We start from the raw sequence: 24453 nt of genomic DNA on the forward strand, positions 1-24453 counted from the left end.
TTGTGCCATCAGGGAAGGGTCTGTTCCCTGCCTGCACAACTAAACAGGCCCATGTGATGCACAGATCTTCACAGATCACAGGCACCAGGGCTGTTCCCAGAGAGACCCTCTGTCTCCAGTCACTTCTGATGTCCTGCCAACCCCTCCTTGGCACCGATGGCTGGGAACGGCTCTGGATCTGTTTTAAGGTTGAGACTATCCTGCAATCTGATCCCAACAGGGGAGAAGGGATGAGCCTTAGTAACCAGGAAAGAGGCCACAAGCATCTGATCAGAATCATGACAATTTATTTATAACATTAATTATATGGTGCTGAGGGGTTTTCCTCACCACTATATCAAACCACTTCGCCTGGGGGAATTGCTGCATGCAGAGATGAGCAGAGAGGATTCAGCAGGGCCCAGAATACAGCTCCATCACTCACGCATTTTCCTGCTCAACATTGGCTATGATGGGGAAAAGAGAATGTGAGAGAGTTACAGAGGAATCAATGACTCATGGAGGGGAAGCTTTCCCTTTTGTAGGTCACCTCATTCTGGAGCTGCAGAGACACTGCCCTGACCAGACTATGGCTTCTCTACCACAGTGGCCGGACGCATCCCTAGAACATTCAGGGCTTCAGCCCCGACCCCTTTCCCAGCAGAGTTGAGTCACCCCAACCCTGGAAGATGGTTTTTCATTAATCTGTTTTGCTTTGCAGCCTGTTTTTAAAAAGTCCTGATGAGAAGAGGGATCCCAAACTTGGGTTTTGGAAGGACTTGCTCTTGCTCTGTCCCAGCAACAGACACAGAAAGAAGCAGAGACTTGTTTTGACTGAGGGGGAGAACGTAATCTTGGGACTAACCAAGCCTGCTGCCTCAGACTCAAGGCCTGAATCTGGAACTTGACAATGCGGGGGAGTTGGTGTTCCCTTCTCCCCTGAGCACTTAGGGGTGCTGGCAGACCACCCCAGGACATGGGGCAAAAGAGAACAGCAACTTTTACAACCCTTCAGACAGGCTGAGGTGACTCAGGCTGGGTTTCAGCACTGTTCTAACTGAGCAGCCCTGAGCAGTCTGAAAACCTCACAGTCGTCTCTTCATACGCTACCTTTGCTGCAGGGGGCGCTGTACTCAGCAATGGCAAATTCATCTGGAAGACACAAGGGAAGGGAGATGTGATCAGTGCTGTGTGAGACCCAACCAAGACTCCTCACACTTCCACCAGGCCCTGCGGCAGAGAGCTGGCACCGCACCAGAGATCTCAGGCAGGAGAGGAGGGAGCCCTGTCTCCAAGGGCACTGAAGGAACCTCAGCTGGGCTCCATGGGAGGAAGGCAAAGGTTATCCCAAAGCTACAGCACAACAGGCATCTCCAGTGAGTCTGTGCCAAGTGCCCTATGTCCGTTTGCACCTCGCCTGACACACGACCACTGGGGTTGCCGTTGGGCTCTGGTTTTGTCACCCCAATTTCCTAGCTGGGAACAGAGGAGTGAATGTGCCTCCCCCAGGTCACACCCAGAGCTGGGATCCCAGGGCAGGATCTGAACCCAGGACCCTCCTAGATCCCTTTGGCTCTAACCTACGTGGATTAGCAGACCGAGGGGTCTGGGGCCTCAGAGCCTCCCATGGTGCGAGCATGAGGTCAGTGCAGGATGATCCCTAGCATGTAAACCCTGTGTGCCCCGCATTCTCATCCTGGAGCAGGGAGATGCTCAATCCCATATCCCAGCAGGTTCACTGTGGCTCTGAATGTGACTTCTCCCCCCTTATGACAGGCCCACCAGCCTCCACTGCTGCCAGCCCCACCCGCACACACACCTGTCTCATAGTAATCATAGACTTTCACCGCCGCTGGCTTCAGGCTCTGCACGGGGAAGTCCTGTTCCACCGCGAAGGAGAAGCTCTGAGTCACATTGCTCACCTGAGAAGGAAACAGACGAGGCTCAGGAAGCTCTGAGCCACTTCACCCTCTCCTTCCACATCTCCTCCCCCCATTGGTGCCCCCCATGATCCTGCAGGTCCAGCATCTGCCCCCCTTGGCTGCAGGGCCTGGCAGGGATTCAGGCCCTGAGGGAGGTGGGATAAGCCCTGCCCAACCCCAGGGTATGAGCCGCCGTCCCTGGTACCCGTAGGTGGGGGGAGATCAGGGCCCTGGCTCTGTGTTGGGGAAGTGCTGAAGGGAAACACTGGGCAGGAATACATGGGTTTGTCTTTCCCAGCTGAGGCTTGGGAGATCCCCTCCCCCGGGCACTTCTATTGGGAGTACATTGGGGGTGACTCTCCTTGGCCCATCCCGGCTCCGTGCAGCCACTCACCTGCTCCATGTAGAGCAGCACGTGGTTGGTGCTCAGTTCTGTGCGGTGGATGTGGTGATGTCCTTCCAGCTGCCAGCAGGCAAGGGAGAGAAGCAGGATGTTACTGAGCTCCCCTTCGAACCACCCCACAGCCCTAAGCAATGGGATGCTTTCACAAATTCATGGAGTCCAAGCCCAGAAAGACCATTGTGATCATGTAATCTCACCTCCTGTATAACCATGGGTGTAGTTTGGGGACACTGGGGGGTGTTGTCCCCCCAAACTGCAATCCTTGGGCAGGTGTGGAATTTGTCCCCCCGCCCACATGCGCAGCCCCATTGCCCTGACTGGAGCTGCCCCCACCCCCTGCCACAAATACAGAAGTCAAATTACGCCTATGTGTGTAACACAGGCCAGAGAACTTCCCCAAAAGAATTCCTAGAGCAGATCTTTTAGACAAAGACAAACATCCAATCTCGATTTAAAAATGGTCAGCGATGGAGAACCACCGGGACCTCTTTCCCCTGGTGCTGTCAGGGAAGAGGCGGAGTATGTGTCCCCACCCAATTGGTGGACTGAGGTGTAAAGTGCACCTGAGGGGCTGGACCACAATCAAAGGCAGCACCAACTCCAGTATACCCAGCCTCAGTCAAACAGACCTAATAGTTCTTCCTCATTCTCTAGGTCTTAGACTGGCTAACACTGTCTGCAATGCCGAGGTCACTGCACAAGGTCTCCATGAGCCCAGGCTGCAGTCAGACATGGAAGGAGCTGCTGTCTACACTGCAGATCCTGCAGCTGGGAAATCTGCAGGTGAAAGGCTGATCTGAACTGGCCCCTGTGACAGAAGTGGGGTGGGGACTCTCAGACCCTTCAGGATTCCAGTGGAAAAGAAGAGATGGGGTCAGAGAAACAGAAGACATGGGGGGCCCTACTGCTGGAGATGAGACCAGGCTGCACCCATAATATGAGGGGTTATGAATTGGAGCCCACTGGGGGCCAGATACCTCTCAGGTGGGGCTGAAGGCAAGGGGCTCTGGGGGGGCTATAGCCCATACACAGAACAGGCTGTTACCTTCCTCACTGATGACTTCACAGGGATGAATCCTGACAGCATCTTAACATCAACAATGACCATGTTGGAAATGGGGCGTTTCCCTGTATAACTGGGAGACCAAGCAGGAAATGAAACAAGGTTTAATACATCTCAGCACAGAGCTGATGCACCTCAACTCTGATTGGCACAGGTGCACGCTCCCCCGATCTGTAGCATCTCCCACCCCACCTGCTTGTCCACGTGCAATCTCCTGGAGTGACCCATCCCCAGCCGTAGGGCTCAAAGGCGCTGACTCCATGGGTGCTCCAGGGCTGGAGCATACACAGAAAAAAAGTGATGGGTGCTTAGCACCCACCGGCAGCCCCCCTATCAGCGCCTCTCCCTCTCCCCAGTGCCTCCTGCCCTGAAGCGTCCAGGAGGAGCTGCGGAGAGGGGGCGGAGGAAGGGTGGGGCGCGCTTGGGGGAGGGGGTGGAATGGGGTGGGAAGAGGCGGGCGGGGGCGTGATGGGGGTGGGAAGAGGCAGAGCAGTAGTAGGGCCTTCAGGGAAGGGGTGGAATGGGGGCAGAGCCTGGGGGGGGAGCACCCCTTGGCACATTAGAAAGTCGGCACCTAAGCTAGGGCTGCTACGGAAGGCCTGAGCCTGTGAGGGGAGTTACCTGATGTTTATGGCAATGCTAAAAGTCCTGTGGACCTGGGGGCTCTCACATGTCTCGGGGACCGTGTGCACCTCCAGCGCGAATGGTGCCTCTTCCGGCTTGGGGAGCACGTTGTACCTCAGGCTGGTCTGGAAGAGAATGCACAGTTCTATGTGAGCCTGTGCGTATCTCCTCTCTGCTTATCTCCTCTGCCTCCTTCCCCCGGTCCATCTCATTCCCTCCTTTGTCTTCTCTTTCTCCTTCCTCCTCTCACTAGCTCCCCATTCCCTAACTCTGGACATGCTCTCTCCTCACACCTTTTCCTATTTTCTCATCCTTATCCCCATCTCTTTCTCCCTTCCCTCCCCTCCCCATCCCACTTCACCCTGCCATCTCCAGGATGAGCCAGGCGCCCTCAGCAGCAGCCTGTCCCTCTCCCCCTGCCCCTGGGCCCCTCACCTGCACGTAGACACATCCTTCTCCTGTCACCCCCATGCTGTAGTCCCCTGGCACCTCTGGCAGTGCCATACGCTGGAGCAGCAGACGGTTCGTGTGATCCACCTGGAACTGGGTCTGAAAGTTCCCTGTGGATTGCAGGGTCACTGTGGATGCTCCTCCGCTCTTGGTGTAAGTAGAGGCTCCGTATCGGGACAGGGCCTGGAGTGCCACCACTGTGTCCTGCCAGTCAAGAGATGGGCCCAGGCGCCCAAGGGAATGAATGAGCCATTTCTATGGGCCTGGAGCCCCTACCCCACCGGCTCCTCCCACACAGCACCGCCCTGCTCAGAAAGGTCGGCTTTTCCCATTTCCACCCATTCTCTACCCATCACTCCCACAAGCCATTCACCTATTCCCTGGGCCCAGATCCTCCAAGGTATTTAAGCACCTTTCTCCCACTGAAAGCAGCCAAGTGTCTAAGTACCTTTGGGAACGTAGGCCTTGGGAATTCTGACACTCCACTACAGGGAGCTGAGGGAAGAAGCCACCCACCCTCCCGTGAAGGAGCAACCTGAAGGGACAGCTGACAGGGCAGACAGATAACAGAGGCAGATGCACCCACGTGCCTCAGCAGCAGGAAAACAGAATTACAACCCTACTGTGTTAACCAAATCCCTCCGTGAAGTAGTCTTCCAAAGGGAAACACTTCATGCACTGTTTCAAGAGGGATGTGTTTTGGGCTGCCTTTAATCAGGTGGCACTTTCTGTTTCTACATAACTCGGGATGGTGCCCCACCCCACCTAGGGTGACCAGATGAGAGGAAGAAAATATCGGGACACATGGGGCGGGGGGGTCGCCGGCAGAGAAAAAAAAAAAGCGGAGCAGGACGCGGGACAAACACCTAAATATAGGGACAGTCCCGATTTTATCGGGACATCTGGTCACCCTAGCTCCACCAAGGTGTGTCTGGCAGTGGCTAGCTGCTGCTGCTTCTCTGGGGAGTCCTCAGCTCCCGAGCTGGATTGGCTGGGCTGGATGGGGTCAGTGCTGGGGGGAGCTGAGGAAAGTGTCATGTTGGTGGATGCTCAGGGTGACAAGTCTGCCCTCTGTACACAAGAGCATCACTTGTCCAGTCTCCTGCCTCATTAGCCCACTAAGGCCTATGGGGATCTGATGTAGCCATGCTCCATGCTGTGACTATCCCATGATCTAACCCCCTCAGAAACAGAGGTTCTCTAAACCCTGCAGCGAGGGCACTGTCGCCCCCTCCCCCTCCCCAGAAGGAGTCTGTCTCTGTTCCAATGCTGGGTTATTCGTTCTTCTCTGGCAACCTGATATATATATCTCCTGCCTCCCCCTCCTACCCTGGGTGTCTGAGGCCGGGGATGGGAACAGCTCACCTGGGTGGAGGAAAAGCCCCCGTTGGGATTCTGCTGCTTGCTGATCCACTTTGCAATTTGAGCTGCTAATGACAGGTCTTCTTGGGATGGTGCCGGCCGCGTGGGGAGGTAAGCGAGGAGCACGTAGGACGTCATCTCCACCTCGGCGGAGGGAGCACGGGGGTGATAGAACGGGAGATCTGCCTCTGGCTGCTTCCCGGGCCTCTGCCAGTGAACGGAGCCATCTGCAGTGGGAGAAGGGAGAGGGAGGAGAAAAGGAAATGTTTATTATCGAATATCTGGTTTTTGCCAAGAGGGTTACTGACATACTGTCACTGAGGATGGAGAATGGAGTCCCAACCCTTGCTGGGCATGTCAATACAAAGCATGAAGGTATTAAATAATCCCTCTAGTGGGTCGTTACAGTCCAGATGTGGAAACTCTCAGTGTCTAATTAGGTTGCTGCACCTGTGCCTGTGTCTCCCACATTTTATGAAGTAAGATCCCAGGAATGGCCAGTGCCAGGGTTTTTAAGGCTCATTGATCTAAAATGTGTGAAGAGGCTAAATAATCCCGACCTGCCGCAGTACAGACTGAAGGTTATAGCAATAACAATCAAACCCTTCTCCTGCCAGGCTACATAGGGCCAGTGGACCGGGATGCAGAAGAAGAGCCCATAAACAGGTCTCACCCTCTTTCACAGCTTCCTTATCAAGCGAGTCCAGCAGTGCCCTGTGCTTCTCCTCCTTCCCTGCCAGAGTGAAGGCGTAGGCCATCAGTGCCTTTGTGTACACGTGGCTTCCTCCCTGCTCCATGGCTGTTTCCAGGCAGAATAAAGCACTACGGACCACAGAGTGCTGCGGGGAGCATAGAGGGGAAATAATCAGTGTTTGCAGTGTGATGATATGAGCTAGGCTTTGGGCACTGCCTGTGCAGGCTGTCATCTCATGGCCACAGAGCACAGATGGATTTAAATAAGAGGTGCAGTGGATCTAATATAACACAGATGCTGGTGATGGGATGAGTGACTGTTTGACACCAGTCACTTGCATGGTCCCAGTGAACTCAGACTCTTGTAGTAATTTGGTCACCCCATCACTGTGGGCCACTGAGCACAGAAATGTGGCTTAAATGTGTCTAGCTGAGACAGCCTCAGCAGTTACAAAAATCACCTTCCTGCCTTCCATGGGGTAGCCATGTTAGATACAAGGCCTTCACAATTTGGAGAAATTAAGGTAATCTGAGGTGTCTAGGGCTATTTATTGAATTTTAACCAAGAAAACATGTGGAAGGCAAATGAAACAGACTCTGCCATGGATAGCAATGGGCCAACAGCTGTCAACTAGTATATAATCCCTCCCAGTCATTCATCCAATGAAAAGCATGACTAGATGTTAGGATATAGATATTCAGGCCTGTCTGTAAAGACCTATACTTTAAGAATTTAGGTGTATTCTTATCACTTAGCTAGTTATAGAGGTATAAAAGAAAGAATCAAAATCACTGTCTGTCTGTGTAAGGGCCTTCTCTTACAGTGACAGTCTGAAGCTCTGTTCTTAGGCTAAGGCCTTCAGCTAAGCAGCAGAGGCAGCCATAAACTGGGAAATGTACGGTCACATCCTTACATTCCAAACCAGTCACATTGAAATAAGGTGCTATTGGGCTGTTAGGAATACAATCCTGTCCTGATATTCCTATCACCTCCAGAGAAAGGGAAGAGCCTAGAAAATGTAAAAGGAAACTTAGTTTGATAGCATCCTGTCTGGCAAGAACTCACTTATCAATAGCTGGGATGTGAAATCCTCATCTCTTTGTTCCTCTATAGTCTCCACTTCCCTATTGTTTGTCTGTATAATCTCAGTTTGGTTCTGTGATTGTTTCTGGCTGCTGTATAATTAATTTTGTTGGGTGTAAACCAATTAAGGTGGTGGGATATAATTGGTTAAATAACCATGTTACAATATGTTAGGATAAGTAGATAGGTTAGTGGTTTAAGCATTGGCCTATTAAACCCAGGGTTATGAGTTTGATCCTTGAGGGGGCCACTTAGGGATCTAGGGCAAAATCAGTACTTGCTCCTGCTAGTGAAGGCAGGGGGCTGAACTCAATAGTCCTTTCCAGCTCTATGAGCTAGGTATATCTCCGTATATTTTATTTATATTATTGGTTAGTTAAATTTCAGTCAAATGATTGGTTAAGGTATAGCTAAGCAGAACTCAAGTTTTACTATATAGTCTGCAGTCAATCAGGAAGTAAGGGGGGGGATGGGAAAAGGGACTAGGGGTGGGGGAATTAGAATCATGTTTCGCTGGCTGGGAATGGGAACAGGGAATGGGAACGGACACAGGCAAGGCTCTGTGGTGTCAGAGCTGGGAAGGGGGACACTGAAGAAGGAAACTGGAATCATGCTTGCTGGAAGTTTACCCTAATAAACATCAAATTGTTTGCACCTTTGGACTTTGGGTATTGCTGCTCTCTGTTCATGCGAGAAGGACCAGGGAAGAGAGAGGGTGAAGGAATAAGCCCCCTAACACTAGACCCCTAGTACATTTACAGAGACTATATAAAACAAACAGGAATAATGAAGAAGGGAGTAGCCACGCTGTCAGGCTGAAAAGCTTCCATCAGTCAGACCCATCTGAGCTGCAGCCAGACACACAGGAGACAGTGACCGAACACTACAGCTCTTTTGACATGAATTTGGGATTCTTTTTTTCCATTGTGCATATTAAAAAAAAACAAATAAATAAAGAGCCAATCAAAGAAGCAGAGCTCGGCCAGAATCAGTACTGCACACCCAGATGCTTCTGAGGCCTGGGGACCGTCTCATTCTGGAGCCAGAGCCAAAGCCTTTCCAGACTGGTTTTTTCCCTCCTTTCCTTAGAGGTCCCTTTATCAGGGCAGCAGGCTGCCACTATCAGGACTTGGATGGGTATAGGGAGTGGGGGAGAGGGGAGGCTGATGACCCAGGGGAACTCATGAAGGGGACTTTGTGCGTGTGGATACGTACAGTGATGGGCAGAGGAATCTCTAGCAGCGCGATGGTGATGTAGGTAGAGAGCGTGACCTCATCGTCCACCCCGCCCTGCAGGGAACCACAGAGAGAGACACATTAACCCCACGCAGCACCTAAAGCCTTTCCCTGCTGGGCCCTCTACATACTACATCCTCATGCCCTTTATCTGCCCACTCTTGCCATGCCCCATGATAGCTCTCACAAATGGGTGTGTCTACACTGCAGCGGAGAACGTGAGACATGCACACACCAGCTCCGCCCAAGCTGGTGCACTAACAAAGGCAGTGTGGCCATGGGTGGCAGCTCTGGCTAGCTGCCCAAATACAGTCATGCTCAAGCTTGGAGTATGTACTTGGGCAACTAGCCTGAGCTGCCATGGCCACACTGTTATTTTCGTGGCTGTCTACCTGTGCTGGGAAGTACACTCCCAGCTGCCGTGTAGACACACTCTGCGTTTCTGTCCCCATTTTCCTCCCATGGTAGTTACCATGTATCTGCTCCCTCCTTTCTCCTCCCCATAGTAGGTCCCACGTACAGTACAGTATCTGCCCATCCGTATCTCCAGGGTAGTTCCCAGGCCCATGTCATCGCCTGCTCCTCCCACCCTGGCCCCATGTGCTGAAGTGTCTGAGCTGTTCCCATGCGGAGTTGTAGCTCTCTCCATGTCACTGAAGTCCTGTATCGGTCCCATGGGAAGCCAGCTGGGCAGATACGTCACCTTAATGGCATTGTTCAGGAGCGTCCCGGAGCTGCGGAAGCAGCCGTTGTCCTTCTGCTTGCCAGCGAGCCAGGCCAGGGCGTCCTGGATGTGCTTCTCCTCGATGAAGATGTGAGAGCGGGCCTGCGCAAAGGACTTGAGGACGAAGGCCGTCAGCCTGCGACAGAGTGCGGACAGTGGTGAGAGCTCCCTCCCATGCCCTGTGCTCGCTGGAGGGGATGGGGTCCTGGGGCATCGCCAGCCTGAGGGGAAGCAGCAGGGGCCAGAGAGCTGGTGGCCATGGGGCAGAGAGCATGAATACATTGCCTCCACCTTCACCCACCTCCACAGTCTCCTTCACACTGATTTCAGGATCCAGTTCAAGCTCTCTCTTCCTGTTTATAAAATCCTCCCTGGACACAACCAGTCTCTCAAACTTAGGAGCCCTCTTCATGCTAAATACAGCTCTTATAGCAGAGGGTCGCAGGGTTGCAAATGTTGAATCTATATTTAAACAGGGCTCCATGGGAGTTCCAAGGAGTTATACACCAGTTTGCCTGTACTTAGTAAACTAGTCAAAATGACAATTAAAAATAGCATAATAAAAGATTCAGAAGATCATGATCTGATGGGGTCTAAGCAGCATGGCTTCTGCAAAGGAAAATTGTGTCTCACTAATCTCTTAGAATTCCCTGAACATGTCAATAAAGTGCTGAATGAAAGAGAATTGATTGACATAATTTCTTCAGTAATCTCTTATGACAGACCTTCTCGAAAGCCTTTTGGAAAGTCTAAATGAATTGAATAATCATGGGATGAGGGTCAAAGTGTTGTCATGGATCAGAAATTGGTTCAGGGACAGAAAACAAAGATTAGAATTAAATGATCAATTCCATCATAGCACAAGGCTAACCGTGGGGTGCTGCAAGGTTCAGTACTAGGACTGGTGTTGTTTAATATACCTATTAATGATCTTGATAATGGGCGATCGATGGCATAGCAATTCCTATGGTCCTATCTAGCACCAGGTTGCTCTCTACCTCTAACCCAGTTCCACCACTACGGGTATGAGAGTCTCCCCTCTGCAGCTCCCTGTCTGGAACAGCCTCCCCTGGATCTCTTCATCTTTTTTCAAAAATGATCTGAAACCATCCCATCCCCTTTGCCTCTTCAGTTCTCTCTCACCTCAGGGCCAGTGGGAACAGGTGCTTATTATACACAGCAGGCTGGTGAAGCCTATTCCCTTTGGTGTGATATGCCAAGGGACTGTGAAAGCTCCAGCGAGCCCTCAGGCCTTTAACAGCATCACCAGTTGACTAAAATTTAACACTTCCTTTATAACTATATAACAGAGGAGGTTTAGGGGAGGCCTGACTGGCAAGAAATCTCACCAGGTATTCCCTGGCTGCCTGTAATGCTCCCCAAATGTGCTGTAAGAGCCATCCAGGTGCTTGTAATTCAGCTGCCTCTGATAACCTGAAATGGAAAGTTAAAGCAGGATTTATACATCAGAAATAAAACAGTAGGGAGTGAGAGAGCAGCTCACCAGCTCAGCCAGTAAAGGGGCTCCTAGGCCTGATGTGTACTAGCCAGCACTGGTACACAAACATACACATCTCCATCCCACGAGCTAGTCAGCAGAGGGAACTGACATAAAACACAAGGGCAGCACCATCGTATTCCAGTAGGGGGAGTACCACACAGTCTGGTTAGCTAGAGCACCCAGGCTGAGAAGCCATTTCACCTGGCTACTGTGTGCAGCATTTCCACACTATAGTGGTGACTCATAGGATGGACACAGCAGACAGTAGCTCTCGTGGGGCAATGAGTGCGCGTATCCGTAGTGCTCAGACAACTGACAAGAGTGTGTCGAATTGGGATCCCACTCCCCAGATACACAACCCAGTCCCTCTGTCCTCAGCTGAGGGAAGCTCTGTCTGCAGGTCAGGCAGAAACAGAAAGTTCCCAGCACAACCTTGGAAGGGAGCAAGTGAAGAAAGAAAAGCCCCGTCCCTCCTTACCACTGACTAAGTATCCGATGGCCTTGGATTTGGTCTCCTCGCTCAGCTGCCCCGTCTTATTCAGATAGTCCAGGACGTAGATGTTGGGGGCAAACAGGACCATGTTCTGCTCCCCGCAGCCGAAGGGCATCTGGAGGAGCTGCTGCAGGTTCTGCATGGCTGTGCCCAGGATATCGCCTGGGGATGGAGACACAGGGAGTCAGTGTCGCACAGAGGTGGCCTGCGGAGGCAGAGTGCACCGCAGAGCACAGGCAGTAACAGGTGAGAGAGAAGGACAGAGGGAAAAACAGGACAGAGCCATACCCTGAAAGAGGAAACACAGAGAGAGAGAATGGGGAGAAGGAAGGGTAGGAAGATGTCTGGGATAGGAATAGGGATACTTAGACAGAAAGGCCAACACACAGGGAGACTGATAAAGGGAGGTCAGGGAAAGGAGAACAGGAACAGGAAAAGAGACAAGAAGAGATGAATGGAGAGATGATGGGGACACTGATGAAGGGAGTGAGTAGCTGACCAGGTGGAAAGGCTGGCACAGCAGGCAGACAAGGAGCAGTGGCCGCAGCTGCCAGGGCAGGTCCTTTCTGAGTTGCTGCACTCACCCAGCACTGTCACATAGGCTCTGGCTGAGCCCTGCACCACGTTCAGTGGAAGCTTCAGGGAAATCTTCCCTGCTTCTGAATTTCCTGAGGGAAAAAATCAGACAGATAGGATGCAATAAAATGCCCCCATGCTCAGCAGTGAATGGGTCCCAGAGCAGAACCTGGAATGCTGCCTTCCACCCGCCCCCTGCATGGGGAACCCCTGCTTTCAGCAGCTCCATTCCTCCTAGCTGGACAGTGAGACGCCCAACTGTCCCCTCTGGCTTGGGGTCCTGTGAACCATGGGAAACACTCCGCTCTTTCTATGGAGTGAGGTGCACCACCTGGCCCGATGGGAAACTGCAGTCTCCAGTTCTTTGGCCCTTCCTGTTTGCTGGCAATTGGCAGATGGTAGAATCCAGTTTGTAATTTCACTCTATATAATAAGAGATTAGAGATGGAAAAGTCCCATTAAACCCCTTTAAGCCCATCCTCCAGGGACTTGGGCCAGGATTGCTCATGCAGTCTATTCTCCGGGGCTTTGTCAAGCCCTAGATCTCAATGTTCCAAGCAATGTCCTCATGATTAGGAAATGTGTCTCGACTCTCCACACAGAAACATCCCCACCATTGCTTAGTCTCTATCCTGACACCCCAAGTTCTCACTGCACCCTCAAGAGTCTCCCAAATAATCCCACTCCCTCCTTGGGGCTGTCACTCTTCATCCGCTGGCAAAAGACATAGATGAAGAAGGAGCAGAGAGGTCCTTACCATTTGCACAGAGCAGAGAGTTGAAGGTTGCTTCCGTCTCAATCCCTTCAGGCTTGGGAGGGGAAGGAAAATGAGAAAGGTGAGAAGCTGCAGACAGACTGAGCATCTGGCATCAGGAACAAAGTCTGTGTGAGGACAGGGCGGGGAATCTTCAGAAAGGGACAGAGAGGCAGCAGGAGAGGTGGGGAGAAGAGAGAGTTCGACAAAATTGGAGAGACAATGAATTAAGACAGAGAGAAATGTAAAGGGCCAAGTGGGTGAATCAGAGGAAGAGGGAGATTTGCAAATTTCCATGGACTGATGCTTGTAGATTCCTAAAATAATAATCGGTTAGAATAAAATAAAAACCAGCTACTAATAAGTTATTGTCTCTTCACACCCAAGGGAAGAATAGTGCAGCTCTATTGCATGGGTTACTAGTTACCTGAAGCACACTGTGCAAGATGGTACCTTAATGCCCCTATAACAGAGAGGACATGCACTATGTGTCATTGCTAACATCAGGTGATGTGATAAGTTAAAGACAACTTACTACATGGTGGAATATCAGCAATTCTACATACTGTAATGCTGCAGATTTTCTCTTTCCATTAAAGGACAGCAATAGGGTATACGGATAATAGGAAGGGACAATATTACACATTATTATAACTGGTGTTACTGTTGGTATCATGAAATGTCATTAGTTATCGTTGCTTTTTTATGACACTCGGAGAGGCTATGCAGCTTAATGTATCATTTGTTACTGATTATAGATGCTGTATAATGAGCTATTGCTTTCCTGCAAAGGTGAGGGTATGCAGCATTACCCTGTGCTATTTCATTTCACTGGGTAACAATGTCAGCAACCATTGCTGCCCTAGGAAAGAGAGAGGTTATGCAATGTTACCATGTTATGCTTATTTGGCACACTATGCAATGTTTTTTCTGTAAGGGAATATACAGTATTATATCCTATAGTGGGTGGGATTTTCCAAAGCACACCTAATTCCCCTAGGTGCTTTGAATCTCCCACACGTGTGCTTCTGTTAGGCTATGTAGCAAGTTGTCACAGCTTCCCTGTAACAGAGGAGGCATGGACAGTTATAGTGTCACACTCTATATACGATATTACTGTTTTCCTATCCTACACCGAGCATTATAGCTTATTGCCTACGTCACACTGTGTGAAAACTTACCACTTCTCTATACCGCAGGGACTAAGCAGCCCACATACCTCCACTAACAGCTGTTTGATCACTGTATCCTTCTGCCCTGTCTTAGGGAGCACTGCTACCTCGTTCCCACAGGGCAGCTCCGTCTTCAGGGCCTCTGCACTCACAGAGAAATTCACATTACCTGAAACAAAGAGAGATAAGTGTTCTGCCAGGCACTGCAGCTACAGGGGTGTCAATGTCATTTCCATGGTGCTCCACTCTTCAGCACCATTGATTACATGGAAACCTCTCTGTAAAGAGAGAGCTCATGTCACATCTCATGTAGGCCTGGTCTACACTACAAAGTTAGATTGATGCAAGGCAGCTCATGTCAATCTAGTTGTGCATGTGTCTATATTTCAGTTTGGTTCCTACAGACGTAAGTGCCCTGTTGCATCAACTTAATAACATCGCCACCCTGAGCGGCATAGAGCCAAGTTTGATGTCCTTAGGTCAATGCAGTGATAATGTAAATACTCCACTGCTTATGTTGACTGTTACTGTCCTCCAGCTGCTGTCCCACAATGCCCCACGCTGACTGCTCTGGTCACCATTGTGAACTCTGCTGGCCAGGGGTCACAGAAACCAGAAGCCTCTCTCCCCCCCTTCCCCCTCCCCCACCCTTTGAAGCCCTGCACATTTTTGAAATTCCTTTTCTTGGGTACACCTAGCAACTCTCCCTTGTGGAGTGCAACTGCTCAGCTGACATGCCAGCTACGCACTCCAGACATGCTCCTGCCTGGAACAGACAGGAGATATTGGAGCTTTTGGGCTTGTGGGGAGAAGAGGTTGTGCAGGCACAGCTCTGAACCAGGCATAGAAACATGGCTATCTAGGAGCAGATATTATGCAAGTGAACAATGCCAGCGCCCCTTCCAATGACCAAAAGGACATTCAACTGTCATTCTGCACCTGCTGAGCCTCTAGTTGAAATATTCCTTGGTGCTGTTGAGGTGGCCGGTGTATGGCTTCATGAGACAGGGGAGCAAGGGTTAGGTTGGGTCGCCCAGGATCACAACTGGCATTTCAACATTGCCACTGGTAATCCGCCAGTCAGGAAAGAAGGTCCCTGCTTGCAGCTTTCTGAACAGTTCTGTGTTCTTAAAGACGCGAATGTCATGCATCTTCCCTGACTAGTCAACACTGATGTCAGTGATCCACTAACACTTGAATAACCACAGAAAAGTAGCCCCTTTTGTTGATGTACTCTGAGGCAAGGTGGTCTGGTGCCGAAAGAGGGATATGTGTGCCATCTATCACCCCACCGCAGTCTGAGAACCCCATTGCTGCAAATCCATCCACTATGTCCTGCACACTGCTGAGAATCACAGTTCTGCTTAGCAGGGGGCGATCAATGGCTTTTCATACTTGCATGACAACAGCCCCTGCGGTGAATTTCTTGACTCCAAAGTGATTTTCAACTGACTGATAGCAATTGGGCATAGCACATTTCTACAGTGTGATCGTCACTTGCTTCTCCACTGTTAGTGCACCTCTCATTTTGATGAGTGGCAGTGGAATACCTATCCATGGTGCACCGATACAAGCACTCCTGGTAAGTACGCGTATCTCTGACATAAGGAGCCAAGTATGCATGCATACAAGTAATGTGCTAACTGTGGCAGCTGTATGCCGATGTAACTTGAGTCGACATAAGTTTGTAGTGTAGACATGGTAGTAGTACCTTAGACCATGCCTGCACTGGGTTTTTCATACAGATGCAGCTGCACCAGAGCAAACCCTGGGAACAGCCTTGCTTCACTGGTGTGAAAAGTGACTCACCCCAGTGAAGCAGGACTGTTCTAAGGGTTTGCTCTGGTGCAGCTACATCTGTGTGAAAAACCCCAGTGCAGGCATGGTCTAAGACAGGGATCCTCACCACAAATTATTTGGTGGCCTCAGAGTACAGCCACCAACTCTTGTAGGTGGCTACTCTGACACTTTCATTTCAAACCAGGGCATGTGGCACTAGTGCAAGTCACAGATTACACCAGTTAGTGTGTTTACACTAAGAGTTTGTTCTGGTGCTGCTACATCAGTGACATCAGCAGCTACATCACTAGTGCACTACAATAGTGCAAAAAAACCAAAACAAAAAACAGTGCAGACAAGACATGAGGATCACTCTGCAGCAGCCTTCCCAGTCCTGGCAGGAATTGGGCAAGACGGATAGGAGTGCAGGGAGTAATGGCTCCGATTTCTGGCTGAGGATGATGGCCTCTGTTACACAGGACTAAAGGGTCATTATAGCCCCTTCAGGCCTTAGAATCTATGAATCTATGATTCTATCCATAGAGCCCTGGCTGAGTCAAGCAAACAGTTAATGCTCCCGTTTAGCCCATCAGGGCCATGAGGGGAAGAAATAATTAAATTCTCCATCAGATCCACAAATTACTTAACAGGGTCAGCACCACTTATTCCAGATGTGCTCACCTGAGATGTTTCCCAGGAAACGGTTTTAGCCTAATGACAGTGAATGGCAATGACAGCTGCTGAATCAGGATAGTATTTGAAAAAATTCTGCTCCTTGGGGACGCAATTGGCTAGAACCAAGGAGTTAAGTGGAGGGTAGTCAGGAGTTTATTAAGGGCATGTCTACACTACAAAATTAAGTAGACCTAAAGTAGGTCAACGTGCAGCCACGGCAGTAATTAAATCGCTTTTGAATGTCCACACTATGATCCTTGTATCGGCAGTGCGCATCCACACTAACAGTGCCTGCATTGATGCAGCGAGCAGTGCACTCTGGGTAAGTATTGCACTGTGCAACTCACCACCATCTAGCACAGGGTACTTTGGGAAGGGTTTGCAATGCATCATGGGGGCAAAAAAGTCATGCAGGAGTGATTGGGAACATGGTTTCAACATCCCATGATGCAGTTTTCTCCATCCCATAATAATATCTGCATCCCATAATGTTTTGCACCTCTTTTCAAAAACACTGCAAACCTGCGCATCCGCCATCTCTGTGGGAAGCATGGATCCTGCAGAGCTCTGCACTATTGTGGTGAGCATTGTGAACATAACACGCCTGATCCCACAGAATTTCCGGAGCTTCAAGAGGAGCACTGGGGAATATGACAATTCCTTGCAGGCTAGCTTGTCGTGCACCATGGAAAGAAACAATTCAAGGTTGTTGTTGGCAGTGATGGAGCAGCTGCAGATGGTGGCATGCTGGTTCTGGGCCTGAGAAACAAGCACTGACTGGTGGGATCACATCATTCTTCAGGTATGGGATGACAAGCAATGGCTGCAGAACTTGTGGATGTGCAAGGTCACTTTTCTGGAACTGTGTGCAGAGCTCACCCCAGCCCTCCGGCACATTGACACCAAAATGAGAGCTGCACAGACAGTGGAGAAGTGAGTGGTGATCGCTGTGTGAAAGCTTGCAACACCAGATTGCTACCAATCAGTTGGGAATCAATTTGGAGTGGGAAATCCACCGTGGGAAGTTGCTGTCATCCAAGTGTGCAGGGCCATTAATCGTTTCCTGCTACATAAGACTATGACTCTCAGCAGTGTGCCAGACATAGTAGATGGTTTTGCAGTGGTGGGGTTTCTGGGCTGCAGTGAGACAACGGATGGCACACATATCCCTATTTTGGCACCAGACCACCTTGCCAGAGTACATCAAAAGAAAGGGGTACTTTTCTATGGTAATGCAAGCTATGGTGGATCACTGGGAAAGTTTTACCAACATCAACACGGGATGGTCAGAGAAGGTGCATGACACATGCAAAAAGCTGCAAGCAGGGACTCTCTTTCCAGAACAGAGGATTACCAATGGGGATTTTGAAATGCCAATAGTGATCCTGGGAGATCCAGCCTACACTTTACTCCCCTGGCTCATGAAGCCATACACTGGCTACCTCTATAGCAGCAAGGAGTGCTTCAACCACAGGCTCAGCAGGTGCAGAATGATAGTTGAATGTGCCTTTGGCCACTTGAAAAGCCGCTGGTGCTCTCTACTCATGAGTTTAGACCTCAGTGAAAAAAATATCCCCATAGTTATAGGTGATTGCTGTGCACTTCATATCTGTGAAGCAAAGAGGGAGACATTTCCACTGGGATGAAGGGCAGAGGTGGAATGGCTGTCTGCTCATTTTGAGCAGCCAGATACCAGGGCTATAATAAGAGCTCAGTGGGGAGCTAGACACGTCACGGAGGCTTTGAGAAATGCTAAGCTCTGATTCATTACTAACAAAGCTGCCAAATGAAGAATGAAAGAAGAAACAAAGATCAAATAAAGGAGAAAAGTAATGAATCTCATTGTCACACTTGTATTTGTATTCAGTGGCGAGATGATCTCAAACCACAAAGCTGTATCCAGATCTGAGCTGGATTTCAGATACCTCAGAGTTCAAAGCTCTTTTGGATCAGTGGATTGGCTTCATGCCTGTCTCTAAATCAGCACAGGATTTTACAACAATTTAAGTTCTTTCAGATGGGCTCTTCTCTTAGTCAGGATGGCCATTTAACCAGGACTTTAAGTTTTCCATGGGGTATCTCAACTAAATGGTTTCTCCACTATGTGATATGGGCAGGTATGAAGCAGGTGGGTGATAATTGTATCTCAGGCTTCCAGTCTCATCACAAATCACCCTCATTCTGGATGACTGTCCTGGCCCAAGTGAGAACCAAGGACTATAACCTGTTTTTCTTGCTGAAAGAAGAGACCCAGCCAGCTCTCATCTTTCACTGGTGTGTTAGAGAGCAGTATGTTGATGGAGGTCCTCACTGTACAGACAGTGTCTTTTGAATGGAGGGGTCCAACAGCTGAAAACCATCTAGGGTTCTCTGACTTGTCTGAGGAGGAGCTTATCACTCCCCAACCAAGGATGGGAGTAAAACACCCCAAAGAAGGGTCTTGGGGAAGTTGAATCCCCTACCAACAGATTTTTGAGCTACCAGGTCCCTGCCCCCTGAGATTTCTGTGCCACTCCATCTGGCCCCTAAAGATATCAGAGCTAGAATGCTTCTTACCCAGAGATATTGGGGTCACAGCCCAGGACACCGTTTTTCTTCCATTCACGCAGAGACAATAAGAGTCCTCTTCCTTCTCCACAGGGGTAGCTCGGAAGTCGGCAGATGAAGCCAGTGAGATGCTGACCTGTCAATTGTCCAGAGAGGTGTCATCGGGGAGGGGGCCAGGGAAATTAGTAGTAACTAGAGATGCAGACAGTACGGCAGATGGGATGTGCAGAGAATTGGGCAGAACAGGGTTTGTGGTACTATAAGGGACAGAGAGGGTTGAGGGAACACATGGGTTTAGAAGTGTAGATGGTTACAGGGGTGTAGAGATTTGGAGTTACAGGGGTTTGGGGTGCTTGGGAGTTACAGGAGCATAGAGGCTTGGGTGCACAGGTGTTTGGGGAGGACAGGGGCTGCAGGGAGACCGAGGGCTAAAAAGAGCTACAGACACAGGAGTTTGTGAAGCAGAGAAGTGTGGCCTGTGGGTTTGGTTGCACGGGGATGGTGTGAGTGTCTCTTACCCTGATGCAGCGGGTCAGGTAATTGAAGACAGCGGCCTTTAGCGTGAAGGCCTCGCCACGCACCACGGAGTAGGGCAGGGTGAGCTCCACGAAGAAGGGTTGGAAGGCTCTGAGGGACACGGTTCGGGACAGGCCAAAGCCAGTGTCACTTGAGGTGCAGAATGCATTAGCTTTCCATTCTGTGATGGTATCAGGGATTGTCAAGGGCAATTCAGCACTTCTGTTGGAGCTGGTGACAAAAAGAAAGATAGGATCGTGATCACAGCCTAGTCAGACACTGAAGGAAAACCCAAGTGTTCCAGGGAGTGATGTGGGGAACTCAGTAGATAATGCTCTCCCCTCTGAGTCCACACTGAGCTCAATGCTCGAGTATGATGCAGTGCTTCAGGGAGTGATGTGGGGACTCAGTAGGGGGTGCTCTCCCCTCTGAATTAGCACTGAGCCCATTGTGCTGGGAGGTGTTGTGCCAGAGGAGGTGCTGTCTTTCAGATAACACATACAGCTGATATTTTGACAACTTGTGATAATTAAAGACCCCACAACCCTTTTAAGAAGAAGAGGGGGGCTCACCCTGGGTCATTACAATCCAAATGCTTAGATTCCCCCTGCAATTTCAATTGGAAATGGGGCTCTTTTTCACTTTCCTTTCTAGATGTTTGTGCAGTGTTCTTCTGCACTGTAAACATCTGCCATTGGGGAACAGCCCGCAGGTGGCTGAGTGATTTCTGCATACACAGAGTTTGAAAAGCACTTTGGGATGATGAAAGAGGCTCAGTAACCATCAGGAATTCATATTATCATCACAAAAAATAAGGGAATGTTAAAACAGCAACAACCAGCTACTCACGTCAAAGGCACTAAATCCCAAATCCATGTCTCTGGGAAATACTTTCGAACTGTCTCCACCGCTGCTGGAAGGGTCTCAGCCATGACAGGGTAACCTGAGTCCAGTACCCTTGCATGTCCTGGGTGGTGTGAGTATAACTGATTAACATAGATATAATGCATCAATACCAGCCTGATGCTTCCATCTCTGAGGGTAGGTCAACACTGCAGCTGGAGGTGTAATTTCCAGCTTGGGTAGATGTATGTACACTACACTACCTGTGATCAAGCTAGTGTGCTAAAAATAGAAGTGTAGCAGTGAGGGCATGACAGGCTAGCCTCCCAAGTACATACGTAGGGTACCAACCCCCCATCCGTGCTGCAACAGCTACACTTCTCTTTTTAGCGCACTAGATCTTGATCAAAGCTAGCACGTGTGTGTCTGTCAGACCTGGAAATTACACCTCCCACTGCAATTTAGACACACCCTGGGACACTTTCCCCTCCAGCTACACTGGTGCAATCAGACACCCAAATCGGTTGTGGTGGGCAGGGTGGGAATGGAAAGTTCCATGTCTGAAGCATGTTTGAGGGGTCACATCACGACTCCAGTGTGTCATTTTCTGCTCCACCATCACTGCGAAGCCCCCAGCCTTTCAAAGGATCGGCCTTAGAGCTGGTCACAACAATTTTCTCAAAGATTTTATTTTGACTCAATGGAAATTCTCATAAAAAAACTGTTTCCTTCAACAGTTTCTGGGGGGGCGGGGTTGTTGGAAAACTGAAAAAAAAAACAACACTTTTTTTATTTTGGATGAAAATTTTAAAAATCCACAAAAAATATGTTTAAAAAAATTATTTTCTCATTTTTCCTTATTTTTTCGTGTGTGGAAAATAGCCATTTTTTTGCTCACCTGTGTATTAGTATTGTTAAACTAGGCATTAGAGTTATAAAAATGTGTTCAGTGTTTAGACTTTACGGAATCCTTGTAAGCAGCTGCAGCCATTAATCTCACTTATAATATCTGTATCCCATGTTCTAAGGTAATATTTAGTGTTTGCTCTGTAACTGTGAATCACCAGACAGAAAAGAAGCATCAACGAGTGTGAAATACCAGTCTGACACAAAAGAAGGCCCATCAACACCAGACAAACCATTGTGGAACATCAGTTGATTGTTCCCCTCCACCAAGAAGAGGAGACGGGCCACTGAATTACTCCCAATGACTGAATTGGCAACTCAGAGAAGGGGCAAAGGGATAAAAAGCCCTAATAAGGAGGAACTGTATTGTTTATGCTGCTTGGAGTCTGAGGGGCAAGGATCACACAAGCAAAAGATCCCCAATGCTTGGCCTGGGTTAGCCCTAAAGGTTATATAGATATTGCTTATCATAGAAGGTACTATTACCATTTGAACAGGACTGGACTAGCACGAGGTTGCAGGGCAGGACTCAGGGGCATCGGCAGAGCTGTGTGGGGAGCCCAGGTCTGGACTAGCAGGGGGCTGCAAGGCAGTACTGAGGGGCATTGGCAGAGCTGTGTGGGGAGCCCAGGTCTGGACTAGCAGGGGGCTGCAAGGCAGTACTGAGGGGCATTGGCAGAGCTGTGTGGGGAGCCCAGGTCTGGACTAGCAGGGGGGCTGCAAGGCAGTACTGAGGGGCATTGGCAGAGCTGTGTGGGGAGCCCAGGACAGGACTAGCAGAGGCATCAGAGTTTCTGCCTACAATATGTTTAACTAGCCAGATCTATTGGCACCTCACCACTATTTATTTATTTGGATTTATAATACACACAAAACCCCACCAATCCAGTGCTCTAGGCTCTTTGCCATACATTGAAAATGCACCTCTGAAAATCAGATATACACCAATTAAGCATCTCTCCTGCTGGTGGGAAATGTACAAATCCGTCACCAAGCAACAAGAGCCCAGGTGTTTCCAGACTACCCACCACGCCAAAAAAACCCACTGACTCTATGATAGTGGCAAACAATCCTTTTTTATTTTATTTTATTTTTTTTGCCCCCTGTACAGCTATGGCATAAGAGTTAAGAAAATCTTTGTATTGGAATTGGTCAGCTTCAACCTCTCTAATTTCTGGTGGCGGAGGCAGTCCAGAGCAGTGGTCAAATGTGGGCAGATGATGGAGCAGCTGGGAGGTTGATCAATATCAGAGGCAGCCTGGGGCAGTGGTCAGAGTTTTCTCAGGGGTCAGTAGCTGGAAGCTCCAATCCAAGGGGTCAGGTCAGTGCATCAGGGAGGCCAGACCAGGCAAGGCAGCAAGGCAGGGTCAGGCGAGGCTGTCTAGGAAGCAATCATCAGGCAATGATCTGTTGCTCAGACAGCTTCCTCTTCCTGGTGGGGCCTTTAAATACCCCAGGTATGAGTGCTGCCTGTCCATCCAATTGGAGGACCGGGACATGGGTGCTGTGGGTTTGTAGGCCATTAGCACTAAAGCTGTTGGTCAGGGGCAGCAGCTAAGGATACCACCTAAAGACCTGGATTCACTATCAGGGTCTAACAACCTGGGGTCTATTGGTGCCATAACGTGCCAGTGGCAGAAGACCCAGGCTGAAGCTGACTAATTCCATCATCAAGATTTCTCCCTCCCACTTCAATTGTCCCTAATCATCCATAAACCATGGTTGTGACCCTGACTGACCAGGTGCCAGCTCATGCCAGAGCCCCCGGCCAATTCACCTGTGAGTGAGTATAGATCAAAGTGATTGATAAATGTATCAGAGTGTATGTGGTGTTTCAACTTCATGAAAATGAGTAGGATGTTACTTGCTTTGTTTTCACTTATTATTGTTTTCACTGTATCCTATTATAATGTAGTAGCAAACATTTACATTGTGTAAACCCTGTAACTAAATAACCCATCAAACAAGAAAGAAGCCTTGTGCAATGCAAATGAAGAACTTTAACAGAAAAGTGCAGATTTCAAAGCAAGTGGTCATTATGTGTGATGATCAGAGGTCAAACACTCTAAATGCATTCCTCACTCTGTCATCAAAGGAAAAACCCACATGGGTAGTAACCCTGTCAGCTTGTTCTTGGTGAGAAGAAGCTATAAGTATGGATTCAAGGAAAGATCCTGCAACTCTGAACTGTTTGGACTCTTACAGGGAAGTGTACCAGATGCGAAGCGGAGATCCCCAGATGCGAAGCGGAGAGACAATCTGGGTACCCTGAAAAGACTTGGGAAACTGGCAGTTTATTACATCACTGCCACCATTTGGAATTACAGACTGTGACTCATCTATGCACGTATTTTACCTGCTTTAACCTCTCAATAACTCTAATTTCCTTTTCTTAGCTAATAAACCTTCAGTTAGTGTACTATAGAATTGGCTACCAGCATTATCTTTGGTGTAAGATCTAGGGGTAAGTGACTAGTCTCTTGGGACTGAAAGCCTTCTAAAATGTGAGCTGATTTTTGTATAAGTGACTTTTTATCACAAAGTTCAGTTTGTCTGGGTGGCAAGATAGACTGGAGAATCTAAGGGGATTGTCTGTGACTCCATGGTAAGATTGATATAGTGATCCAGGAGTTAACATTTGTCCCTGGCTTGGTGAAATCTAACTATAGAATACACCACCAGTTTGGGGTGTTGCCCTGTTTTCTGACAATCTGCCCTGAGGTAGACAGTCATGGTTGTGAGCCACTCCAGACAGCGTGACAATGATGACTCTGTAGAAAGCTGTGCTTGGGGAAACTCTCTACTGATGCCTGAGGATGGAAGATCATTGTAAAGTCTTAGCGAGCTACTCACAGATTTGTCTGCCAGCAGCATAATATTCTCCCTCAGAACTCCCAGAAACAATTTGGTTCCATTAACCTCCAAGGGTGAGGCTATCAAAGCAGGCCCCTCACTCTGTCAGGAGAAGTGTGCCCCAACTTCAAACTTCAGGATGGAGTGGTCACCTCATGATGTGGGAAAAACTTCCAAATGCTCAATCCACAACCCCAGTCCCAACACTAGAGCTAGCATGCGGCCAGCTATGAGCAACAGCGTTCACCCCAAAACACAGATGCGCTCTCTGCTCAGAACAGAATGCTTGTGAGGCCTT

The 24453-nt window shown here is 49.3% G+C and overlaps 1 protein-coding gene across 1 annotated transcript in view; it reads right to left on the reverse strand.

Annotated features, from left to right (window-relative positions):
- Positions 1-271: 271 nt before the first annotated feature.
- Positions 272-24453, reverse strand: part of LOC135873059 (alpha-2-macroglobulin-like) — a 1316454-nt gene continuing 1292272 nt past the window's right edge. The window contains exons 23-41 of the mRNA XM_065397534.1: positions 20403-20463; positions 19556-19784; positions 19047-19173; positions 14084-14205; positions 12868-12919; positions 12119-12202; positions 11520-11696; positions 10890-10974; positions 9520-9676; positions 8796-8870; positions 6477-6642; positions 5807-6030; positions 4427-4645; positions 3989-4116; positions 3350-3440; positions 2296-2364; positions 1799-1901; positions 1090-1131; positions 272-446 (exon numbers count right to left, since the gene is read on the reverse strand). Of these exons, the coding sequence (XP_065253606.1) occupies positions 421-446; positions 1090-1131; positions 1799-1901; positions 2296-2364; positions 3350-3440; positions 3989-4116; positions 4427-4645; positions 5807-6030; positions 6477-6642; positions 8796-8870; positions 9520-9676; positions 10890-10974; positions 11520-11696; positions 12119-12202; positions 12868-12919; positions 14084-14205; positions 19047-19173; positions 19556-19784; positions 20403-20463 (2237 nt within the window). The 3' untranslated portion in view covers positions 272-420. The remainder of the gene's footprint in view (positions 447-1089; positions 1132-1798; positions 1902-2295; positions 2365-3349; positions 3441-3988; positions 4117-4426; positions 4646-5806; positions 6031-6476; positions 6643-8795; positions 8871-9519; positions 9677-10889; positions 10975-11519; positions 11697-12118; positions 12203-12867; positions 12920-14083; positions 14206-19046; positions 19174-19555; positions 19785-20402; positions 20464-24453) is intronic.

This window comes from Emys orbicularis, chromosome 1 (assembly GCF_028017835.1).
Source record: "Emys orbicularis isolate rEmyOrb1 chromosome 1, rEmyOrb1.hap1, whole genome shotgun sequence".
NCBI lineage: Eukaryota > Metazoa > Chordata > Testudines > Emydidae > Emys > Emys orbicularis.